This window comes from Thunnus thynnus, chromosome 4, assembly GCF_963924715.1.
Source record: "Thunnus thynnus chromosome 4, fThuThy2.1, whole genome shotgun sequence".
In the NCBI taxonomy this organism is placed as follows: Eukaryota; Metazoa; Chordata; class Actinopteri; order Scombriformes; family Scombridae; genus Thunnus; species Thunnus thynnus.
Window position 1 is genome coordinate 10,358,287 of NC_089520.1, and position 11,983 is coordinate 10,370,269.

General features: G+C 38.1%; 1 protein-coding gene across 5 annotated transcripts; it reads right to left on the reverse strand.

Annotated features, from left to right (window-relative positions):
* Positions 1-1,006: 1,006 nt before the first annotated feature.
* Positions 1,007-11,941, reverse strand: pfkfb2b (6-phosphofructo-2-kinase/fructose-2,6-biphosphatase 2b). Of its 5 annotated transcripts, XM_067586552.1 has the most exons (17): positions 11,687-11,941; positions 11,093-11,250; positions 10,280-10,405; positions 9,596-9,692; positions 8,408-8,474; positions 8,142-8,216; positions 7,237-7,293; positions 6,965-7,089; positions 6,533-6,740; positions 6,115-6,261; positions 5,038-5,142; positions 4,632-4,761; positions 4,480-4,542; positions 4,327-4,391; positions 3,335-3,502; positions 2,577-2,599; positions 1,007-1,972 (listed from the first exon to the last, which is right to left on the reverse strand). In XM_067586552.1, exons 2-17 carry the CDS (start codon positions 11,175-11,177, stop codon positions 1,903-1,905), a joined length of 1,611 nt encoding a protein of 536 aa, XP_067442653.1. In that variant the 5' UTR covers positions 11,178-11,250; positions 11,687-11,941; the 3' UTR covers positions 1,007-1,902. The 5 variants fall into 5 exon arrangements, 4 of the variants coding, with proteins under 4 accessions (XP_067442653.1, XP_067442654.1, XP_067442655.1 ...); XR_010928118.1 differs by having other exon boundaries at positions 2,577-3,502; XM_067586553.1 differs by lacking the exon at positions 2,577-2,599.
* Positions 11,942-11,983: the final 42 nt, after the last annotated feature.

Consider the following 11,983-nt stretch of genomic DNA (forward strand, 5'->3'; position numbering starts at 1 on the left):
ATCTTTGCAATATGTGTGCATGTTTTATGCACACATATACCAGTATATTTACACACATGTATGGCACAAGTAGGCACAAACTATAATTCAAGACAGGGCGGATTTCTTTATTTTGGCCCCTCTGTCTTTGTAGTGTGTGCCAAACAAACTGTAGATGACTTTAACTAACATTTAACATTGTTCAATCACAAAAACTCAGTGTTTCCATGTTGTAGCTACTATAAAATGAATAGAGATGTATAATGATGAAGGTAAATATGTATCCTGGTTATTACAGATTTACACAACTGACTAATATTAGGTTATGAATACTTCATCTTAGTTTAGGTTATGTCATGTCTATTATGACATGTTTGTAATTATATTTTTATATTTTGTTGTACACCACATCTGTCATATGATCATCTTAAAAATATTAGCTCACCATCTAATATTAGCTCTGAACATCTATAACCGTCTGATACATGACATTTCAGCAATGGGACAGTAACTGCAAGCTTCTTTGACAAATTATCACTGTTGTTTTCTACACTATGTGCATGCAGATAATAAAACATTAATTCAGTATTAGGTTATAATTTAGCATTTCTTTAAAAAAAAACACTTTATGATAAGTTTCTAACTCTTTGTTACCTTATTTACTGCAGTTATGGTTGAAGGGTGAGGCACAAACTCTATGTTTTTTTTTAGTTCTTTAATAGTATTTGAGACATTTGTGAATTAAACAACAGACAGTTAAATTAAGGTCACAAATACCTTGTAACAGCTCTGGATCACAGAGTTCACTCTGTTAGAAAACATGCTGCAACGACTTGTGTCTTTTGCCTATTTATAATGAAATTGTTTAAAAATCATGTCACTTCACCTTTATTGTCTGCTAGAAAGGCACAAATAGGCTTTAAGCAGGACATGAACTTATCAACAGTCAAACATCATATTGTCCTGAAAACTCATACCTCTGTCCATTTCATTACTCAATGAAATAAAGGATCTTTTGAGTCAGAAATGGCTGATGTAAGGAGGATGTAAGGGACAAAAGAAAGACACATTTTCAAGAAGTAATTAAAACAAATATTTAGACAGCATGATAATATGAACACAGGTGACACCTTAAAACATTAGATTTGCAAATTGCAGCATCTGACAGAAAAGCATGTTGTTTTTTTGTGGTGGTTTATCTGTTGTTGATATGCAGTATATCCAGCAATATGAAGTATATTTGTTAACAACACATGAAACATAAAATGCTTCTGAAACAGTACAAAGGAAGTTGATACATTATTTTAACATTCTTCAGTCCTTGATCGTCTACAGTACCTACTTTCAAATGTCAACTAAATCACTAATATAACATAACAGATGATGGCTTATAATTACATTTGATAAGAATCACAAGTACAGATAGTGCAGATGAATGGATTTGTATTATAAAAATATTTTTACAGCATCTACTTTATAACATTTTCTATTTGTCCTATGAACAGTGAAAACTAATTTTCATCATAATAATGCATAACTTGTTCTTATTACATTCAGTGGCATACAGAGCACCTAATTCTATCAATATATATGAAGGTCAGTAAGGCATTGTACAATCCACAATGAGGATTCTTTGCCAGCACTGAAATACAGTATGTTCTGTTGGTTGAACAACTGATTTTACTGCACATGCAGGAAGTGTTTATGACACTAATGATAAGACTTCCACTTCAAAGCCTCAGCATGCAGAGACAAACAAAGAGGTTGAGATAAATAGGACCAAAAATGACCTTGTGTCCAGAAAAAGTTCTTTGACTTCATCCTACATTTAATCTGCTTTTAAAAAATAAAATCAAAAAAACTTTTCTTTAGATCTTTTGATTCTTTAGAGCTGTTGTGCCATGACGAAAGAGGCTTTCATCTTCACTCAGAAGCGGACACAGCCACTAGTTTCTTCTGGACTGTCAAAGTCGATTCCTTCGCACAGGGACTCCTTCAAGAAAAAGAAAATATCACTGACATTCACAAATTAATGCCTTATAGCAGCAAATCCTATTCGAGGAAACTAATAGCTTCCCAGTCGGCCCAGGGGTCTTAAGATCCTATTTGAAAAATTAGGTCATTATGTGAAGTGTGGTAAAACAGCCACATCAGTGGAGACTCTTCTTTAGCACACTCTCAAAAAGTGATTAATTATTAATCACATTCTGACCCTATGTATGATTAGCTCCAAATTATAATCTAGTACATTTAATTTGATGCAATAAAAAGGAAATCAATACTTAATATATCAATAGTATGGCTACTTCTTTTCCATTTTATTACATATTGTGAAATATGTCTAGTTATGTAACAAATACTGTCATCAAACAGTATGATAGAGTGTTGTTGATAAGGCCGCTGAGATGAAACGAGGCTGATAACCGCTCTAATTTCAAAGTGCAAAGGTGATGAAAGGTTAGAGAAACCCAAAGACTGAAAAACCATAAAAAGAAACACCACTGTGATAACATATTGGCATGGATTACTATGACATGAGTTGAATTATGGGAAAGAAAATGAAGGGCTGGCAACATATAAGTCTCCAAAATACTCACAGACAACCGATTCCTATCCGAGGCTGTAAGACAGGTTTGGAGAAAAGTGGAGAAAGAGAGAGATAGATAGAAATGTGGAGAAGGGCTGAAGCAATGTACCCACAAGGCAAGGCCAACAAACACAACACGTACAAATATGAATATGCATTTTAAAAATTTCTAGATCTGAATGTTTGTCACAACCTTTATAATGAGAATACCTGTATTGTTAGGGGGAAACAAATGTTCTCAAATTGTTTTAACTTTATTAAATGGAATCATCACTTTGGGTTTATAATGGTTATGTGCAGATTATGATGTGTACTATGAGTGTACATTTTTATGACTTGCAACAAAATACAGTATGAGATATCTTTAAGATGTTTGTGTGTCTTTTGTATCCCAGGAGGACGACTCATAAGGAGCTTTCCTCAGAAAAAGAGTAGGCATGCTTTTCTGCATATTCAAGCTGGAGACAGCCCAGTGGTGAAGCAGAGGTCATGCAAAACAAACGTCTGGCTTTGAGAACAGACAGCCACAACATTAAAAGAGGGAAGTCCCCAATTCAGAACTCAAAACATGCCCTGGGAGAGAAAGAGAAAGAGAGAAAGAGATGGACTCCATGTACGTCATTTTTCAACACAGACACTAAATCATCGAGAGGATCCAAAACTGAGGCGAGGGAATGCCAAACACAGGGTTACAACTGGGGTGGGAGGTGACTGATTACAGCTGACGGTGACTGATTTAGAGAGGGAGCCTATGATTCTGTCACTAACTTGGCTTTGCCGTCCCTCTGGCATCAGAGCCGGTGGGGTGGGGGCAAGCGGTAGCCAGGGCTGGTTGCCCGCGCTGTAGAGCCTGGGACGCTTGACCTGGTCGTGACTGCACAAGGGAGTGTAACTATTCCGCCGCAGTATGAGAGCAGAGTCCTTCGGGATTTTACCCTGGTAGGAGATGAGGGGAAATACCGCAAGTGTTAAGGAAAAAGATCTGCGAACACACAACAGCTGGGACACCTGACCAGACACAGCCAAGCAAACTTGCTGTCTTCTCCACGTGGATCCACAGCAACAGGTTAAGACAACTAAAGCCTTTTTCCAACCATGTTACTCCACCACACGACACACAACAGTAATGAACAGTAACAGTTCAAACCCTGATCGCACAGGGCAGACAGATTAGCACCTGCTTCAATCAAGATAGTAAACTTTGTAACAGGAAAAAGATTTAGGTGTGCTATATTTCAAAGCTCAAATATGTAAGCCTTTCATAAAGTATGTACATAATCTTTGAGCATAATATCAAGATGCAACCAGAGCAGTGGTAATGATTATATCAGCCAAGCAGGGTAGCATGATCAGCCACGGCTTCCATCAAGGTAAAATATTATAAAAAGTAAAAAATAAAAAAACTCACTTAACATTCAGTAGCTCACAGGTCAAGCTTTGCTGATTAGTTAAGGTTAAAGATTAAAGGAACAATAACAAAACAGGGATATAAGGAGAGGAGTCAAGAAAGCAAAGCCTCACATACAGGGAGGGGATGAAGATTGATTGCATCACAATTGCCTTGAACTAGCAGACACAACAAACAACAGCTTGTCAGACTTTAGATTAGATAAGACACTTTAGATTTTCGATGTAAGTGATTACAATGAAAGTGAACAATAAACAAATATTTTGCACATACAGTCAGATTTAACTGAACAATGCTGAATGTACATTAATGCAGAAATTAATTTTATTCAGCACAATTCAGAGCAACTTACAAGAGGTCGGTCTCGATGTGTGTTTACTGCCTCCACATTAAGATAAAACATTTCCACTTTACAACCTAGAGAAAAAAAAACATAGAATCATTTTTTTAAAAATGAAACTATGAGATGGAGTAAATTCAAGCTTCCTCTAAGGTAACGACCTACCATACGCAACAGGAGTGAGTTTGAGCACTGTGTGAAGCGGACATTTCAGGTAGGGTAGATCTTCTGGGGTGAGATGAAAAAGAGAATATAACATATCAGCTTCTACCTTGTGCTGTGTGTGTACTGAATAGATGTACATCTTGTTTTAATACCTGCACTTTTGTCCAGGAAGTAAGCGAGCAGACAGCGCATCACAGCCTGGTGGCAGATGACCAACACGTTGCCTTGTCTCTCTAACTCCATGATGACTGGCTCCAAACGCTGAACAAGATCCTGGTAAGACTAGAGAACCGTAAGAGACAAATTGAGCCCCACTATAGAGGGCTTTTCTTAAAAGAGTGTAAAGTAATCCATGATTACAACTTCTAATGGTAGCTAAAAGGATCTGCAACAACACTGAAAGAGGGATGAAATAATTGCTGTTGAAGAAAACTGCTGGTCTGATGAAATGAATTGTCCAAAGTTTTAGCCTGACTAGACCGCTGACTAAGAATTTTTTTTTAAAAAAAAAAAGGTAATTGTGCAAAACGGTGCAAGGGGTGGAGTGGGTTGGGTCACCTCTCCCCCTGGGTAGCGATAGTGGTACTTGTCCTGGTCCCTCAAAGCAAACTCTTCAGGGAATGTGTTCTGGATCATCTCATAGCTCATCTCCTCACACACACCCTGGAAAAGGATGACAAAACATTCAACTTATATGTAAAAAAAAAAAAAAAAGCTTCAATACCATGAATGCACAATTTGCTTATAGCCAACAAAGAGTTGATAAAACCATAAAACCAGTAGTACTTTGTTTTTTTCCAGGCCTTTCATTTTCTTACCAGAGTCTTTTTTTAAGTTACTTGATAAAATAATATCTGCTTTTATCTTGAACAACAGATAAAAAAAAATCCTCAAAACAAATCTTGAGAGTTTGATAATTGATGATGACGCTATCATTGGATGGCAAACATTGTTGTTTTGCCAATTTGGCTATCCACATTTCAGGATGTTGAAGGTTGTCTGGTCCTACACTCAATCTCTCCTTACCGCTGAATTTAAATATTCATCTAATCAATCCTAATGTTCAGAATTCTGTAACAATTTCAATGTAGGCATCACCGATTTCATTTGGTTCATTTGGTAAAAATTACAACATTTCACAATCTAATTTTTTTAGATACTTACAAGCCAGATGTTTTGTCAGGAAACATTATACTTCATTTCCGCTTTTCCCACTAAACTGCCCTTTAGAGGACTGTTTAAGTCCTGAAACAAACCTTAACGATCATATCTCAAGGTTATATGATATTATTCAACACATGTATAATACTATTAATAATAATAACACAAAACTATAATAAAGATTAAAGTCATAAATAAAAGCCATATAAATATAAAATCTTTGAGGGTTTATTTTGCCCAGATGTCCTTGAGAGTACACAGACATCCTCCAGAATCAGCTGGAGAAAGTTTCTAGTTAAAAAGTTATATTTACTGCTCTGCTGCACTGTTGTCACCATGACACTGGCTAGAAAAAATAATCTTGATCAATGCATGGTTAATCAAGCAGTGATGTGACAAATCGAGAGAAACTTTTCATTCCTTTTTTTTTCATAGTGTAACCACAAGTGAAATGTGGGACGTCAGGGTACTGACAGCATCGATCTCGTTGAGTATCTTCCACTGCTCATAAGGAACACCCAGCTCCTCCGCTGTCTGGATGGTTCTTCTCAGTTGGCTTGTCCACACCTTCAAATCTGACAGATTGTGCTCCTCAATGAAATTGCGCAGAGCATGTGCAAACTGGGATGTGAGAGAGACAGAGAGAGGTTTCCAATCATCATCTGTTCATCATTTATGCATCAATCATTTTCATGGCATTTCAAGCTTTGTTAGATTCATGTTCAGTTGATAGAGACAAGAAAATGGGAAATGGAGGCGATTAAATGTGATAAAGGTCAGGACTCAGGTGTTCATAATATTTCAGTTACATCTCCCTGAGAGAGGTTTGTAATTGGGTTTTGAGAAGACACTGGCTTTGCAGTTCATAAAATGAAGATTAATAAAATCGTACCTGTTTGCCGCGAGGAGAAAGTTCTGAGTCTCCTCCGATGCGGCCTTCGACGTTGTGGTTGCTCTCTCCGTGCCGACACAGGTAGATGGAGTGAGAGTGCACATGGATGTTCATGAGGTAGTAGACAATCTTGCTCTGGATGTAGTCCTGCACCCGGTTCACCAAAAAACGCCGGCCCACATTCATCACCTTGATAAAAGACAGGTCCCTGCAGGTGCCAATGAATCATGTCGGTGACTCAAATGGTTGCTTACTGTCACCATCTAGTGTTTATTTTCTGAATTGCAAGCTGTAGTTCCCCAAAAAACATTATGTGACAATAACTGCTTGGTTTACAAGTAATGGAGTGATCCAGTAATAAATGAGGGTAATAATGGATTTTTTTTCTATAACATCCATAAAGAGAAGCAGTAAGATTTGATCAAGTCTTACTTGTCATAATCATCAGGATCTAATGGTTGGTAAGTAACCTTGTAGCACTCGATTCGTTTGAGGAAGTCATCCATGACTCTCTCTCTGTGCCTCTCGGGGTAATCTGGACTTGACACTTTCACTTCCTGTCACAGTTATTCAACACATTCAAACAATGTGAGCAAGCATTACATAACACTGTCGAGAGCGTGGATATTAATAGATTATGGGTTTGACCCAGACAATAAGTCATAGTCAAACCTTAAAGTCCCATAGGTTACATAAGGTCATACCAGAATGTTTGCAGCAATGACTTCTGGGTCGTCACACACAGACTCCACAAAGAACACCTGTTATAGAGAGAGAGAGCCGCTCAGTTAGAGAAGAAAATATGCTGAAGCTTACTGAAACCACAACACAACACACCATCATGCAGTTTCCTAGACAGAGATTAAAGATACGCTGTGGAGTTTTCTTGTAAGCAAAGTTATGTTTGCATTCAAAGTTGAACACAAAAACACACTGTGTGTATTCTAGACACCTAAAAAACATGTTGAGTGCATTTTCTTCCTCATGAAACCTGCACTGTTTACATGTTTGCTAGCTAGCAGTCATCTGCAAACTGTCAAACAGTAGAATAGCATACCACTGGCAGCAAGAAAGTGTGTGTTGTATATCTAAATCTACTTTTGCATGAAAAATCATGAATCTTCAAAAACCAGCAAGACTTACTAGTTTCTGATGAAGTAAATCAGCTTCATGCAAAAGAAAAGTTGATGCCATAATGCATTGTTGTCTAGTACATCAAAATGTTTTGCCACTACAGTCTTAATTGATCTGGTATCGTCATTAGCTTATGGTGGCTAAGGTTAGCAAATTTTAGATTAACACTTTGTAACTGACATTAATGAGCATGTTCACTGACTTTATGAATCTTTTTCGACTTATACTCCTGTTAGACTACACTTAAGTATATCACAGATACACAGCAGCAAAGTAGCTGCCTAAAAGAATTCAATGTGCCGCTTTCTTCTAAGTACCACTTGTGGCCACTGTGGCCGCTGTTCAGCAAAAGTTATGAAGACTCACTTTAAATAAAGACATGTATGTTTAAATATCAAAGTCCATTTTCCACCAAAGCCCAAGAAAGAACAGGTAAAATAACAAACGATGACATACATTTTGAAAAAAAACTCACCTTGAATGCATTCTCCTTCACAAAAGCTTGAATAAGATCTCGCCGCTCTCTTGTTGTGTTTGTTGCATCAAAAACCTAAAACATAAAGAAAATATTTCCATGATTTATGATGAAATGTTTTTAGGACAGTTCCGGATTAAGACTGTCCTTATGCCAGATGTGTTTCTGATCCGGATATTTGAAAGCTTTTGTGAATGAGCCGATACAGAGACACACGGGCACAGACAAGAGAGACAGATGGACAGAGAGGCAGAGAGAGGACTCACTGCAATCTGACCTCCCTCCACCGTCAGGTACGCCCTCACATCCTGCAGAGCTACCAGAGCGCACTGCCTGCAGGAGAGAAAGGAAACACGGCAATAGTCTTAGAGCCTCTGTTTGCTCTTATTCACTGAAATTTACATCATGTGTGTATTGTATGTGATGGAAAATGTAACTAATTAAACAGTATTACAAGTATTATATTGCAGTTTGTATTGAAGTCCTTGATTCTGACGATGTTTTACAGTAGCAGTGGTTACAATGATCCATAGACCTGATCAGGACTATTTCTTTGGTAGAAAAGTGATATATTTTGGTTGTTTTAGTGTAACTGGAGAGCAGATGAGTGGGATTTACTGAACAGAACAACACAACATTGTGCCAAGTCTAAATGTTCCCATTAAATAAGCCTTCTTGCCAACAGTAAGATGAGAAGATTGATACCACTCTACTATTTGAGAGTGACATCAATCTCTTCTAATCTCTGCAAGAAAGCATTAAAGTGTATTTCACAAAATGTCGATCTATGCCTTTAACTCCTCCCAGCTGCTACTTCAAAAAGTGAAAAGACAAACTTTTTGAAGCCTATTTAGAGCTTCTGTTTGACCCAGGTTGGATACTCATGCAACACCCTGGAGGGCTTGAATCAGTTTCGGAGTGACAGCGGCAGCTTGTTTTAATATCTAGGTCAGAATTCAACACTGAGAAGCTGTCAAAAGCCTGTCACGATTTTCATAATAGCTGTGCACCACAAGCAACCTTTCACTTACAACAGCTGGACAAGATATGAGGTTAAGAGACAGTTATATTCTTTATTCATCTTTTTGGAGAGCTCAGCACTGATTAACACTTGATCTGAATGCAAACCTGGTAACCACAAAGATTCGGTGGTAATACCTTGCCATGTTTCAGTGTGTGCACATGAACTACAGATCAATACCAGTCTAAGGTAGGATAAGCACTGTGCTGACCCAGGCTGAGTAAAAACCGTTGGCCCAAAAACAGCTTTGTCACTGATGCAGGAGTGGAGGCTGTAGAATACCAAACAGACCCATGTTGACTGGGAGAAATGGGAGACACTCGTAGAGAAGGGATGCTACTGCTTCCCGTACTGTTAGATAGGTGATATGTGATGATGATGTGTGATGATATATGAACGTCCTGTATAATGACTGTACAAGTGGAAAACTTACTTCCTTATTTTCATGGCCTCCTCGTTGTCGTGGCGGAAGAAATCATAGGACTTATAAGCTCTGACAGCCTCTCTGCGGTACACGCCCAAGTTAAACACTGCAAAATGACCAAATGACATTAAAACTCTGCCCTGTCATTAGTCAAATAGGTTTATAAAGATCTTACAAGCAATTGTAACGACTATAATTCAACCGCTCCTAAGTTAAGCCGCCTTTTCTGAGATACTCTTTCAAATACTTTCCAGGGATGTTATGGTGTACATGTATATTCAAATGTATTTACTGTATATCAAATACAAATATATAAATGTAATATACAATATCACACTATCACTACGCTCTGATTTCATAACTCTCATCCATTTTATACTCCAAGCAGGTTAAAGCCAACAGTAACAAATGATTGCCAATTTATTTGTTTTGGACCAAAGCCAAGCTCTAAATATAACAACAAATTCTTCTCCAGATATCTATAAGCTTGTTTGAATGTCCTTTAAATAAACTGCTAAATAAAGTAATACAGTTTGTAGACCACAACATACTGTACTGCCATTTGAAATAAGACAAAGTAAACTTCTGAGTAACCTTTTCTTCCGCTAAACATTTTCCAGATGTACAGTTGGGTTAAATTGAAGGACACTGAGAAGGAAATAAAGGATTTTTCACATGTGTCACATGTTCTACCTTTGGTTGGGACTCCTATCCAATTGAGGTAACGTGTGAGTTTCTTTGACATGTAGGTCTTCCCTCTCGCAGGCAGGCCTATCATTACGATCATTGTTGGAGAATTTGTCATATAGGAAGCCCATGCTACACAGGAGACAGACTTATATTAGTTATGCACATAGCTAAAAGTAATACAGAGTTGGATGAAAATAATGTCTGGCCGGCCGATGTTAATCACCTGCATTTAAAAAAAAAAAGACAGAAACAAAGTAATAAGTTATGTGGAGACTAGTAAAATTAAGCAGATGTAAATTTACTGCGTCTTGTACAATCTCAGTGGAAAGTCAGGCTGTATTTCAACATAACCAATGAAAACACTGCATCAAAAGTTCATTTTGACATTAAGACAACATGACAACTGGGCCGTGTGTGAGCTGGACAAGAATAATTCTCTTTTTAGACAAAAATAATGTAATCTTTGTATTGGGATCAAAGGGATAATGAGAAGAAGAAATGTCCTGGGAGAAAAGAGTCATTTTCCTAATAACAGTGGAAGTGCCAAACCACAGAAGGGGTCACACTGTGTATTTTTGTATCAACTGGTCATACTTTATGTTATTATTTCCCTAGAGAGTTTCACTCTTGTGGAAACTGTCTTTCATATATTGGAGCCTAAATAAAGGAGCTGCTGAGTCACTCACAGATGTGATTTAGCAACAACTTGTGAAGTCAGTACACAAAGATCTTATGTTACAAGTGCACCTGTGGGTCCCTTAAAGCAGCCATGCAGAAGAACAAATCTAATTGTGGGGAGGCTTGGACTTTACTTACAGCATTTCTTCTCATTCATTCTCAGGTCTGTTTTCTTGGCTTCTGCTGAGTTTGCAGAACCATTGTCTCTCTGAGTGCTGGACATGTTGAAAGCCTTGTTTGAGCCTTTAAGTCAAAATCAACTCTCCCTCTCTCAGAGGGACATTGTCCAAGCTGGTCTGAAACAAGAGACATCAAACATACATGCAGCGTGTTATCTCTCCATTATGCGTCTGACAGAACTGGATCTTGCGCACAAATCTGTGGCTTTTCTATAAAAAAAAACAAAAAAACCCCCAAAAAACAAAAAACGTGTTATGGATATAGATATGTATGTATCCCTGGCAACATCGACTGCACTCCAAGAATGAGGAGAGAAGACGCTGCCACATCATCTGTTCATTCATGAAAGGAAAAAAAAAACAAAAAAACACGCACCTTGGCATAACGCGCAATATTTACAAAGCCGCATATGAGTATGAGCAAGACAGGCGATGCAACACTAAATCAGAGATGACATTTAATAACATAATCCACATGAAACACAATCCATACAGCACGCATTGTCACAGCATCACATTCAGCTGTTTTATTCATTTTTTTTTTTTTTTTTACCTAGTCAGGGGGCAAAAGAGGAGTCTTGACAGCCAGAAATGTCTCAGCGGACGCCGTCGGACACCGAGCCCGCAGCGATCTCCAGATCAAGCCGGACCGTGAATTTGCGTCCGCAGCTGCGGCCGGAGGAGCCAGTGTGGTCGGCCTGTCCTTGGCGCGGAGGTGCCTCGGCCGGCTGGTGTCCTTCCAAGTTGGAGGTGTGCCTCTACGTCATTTTTTTCCTTACCGTAACGTTGATAATAGATGTAGCATGCGTCAATTCACAGCCCATTACCACTAATGGAAAGTCCCTGAATA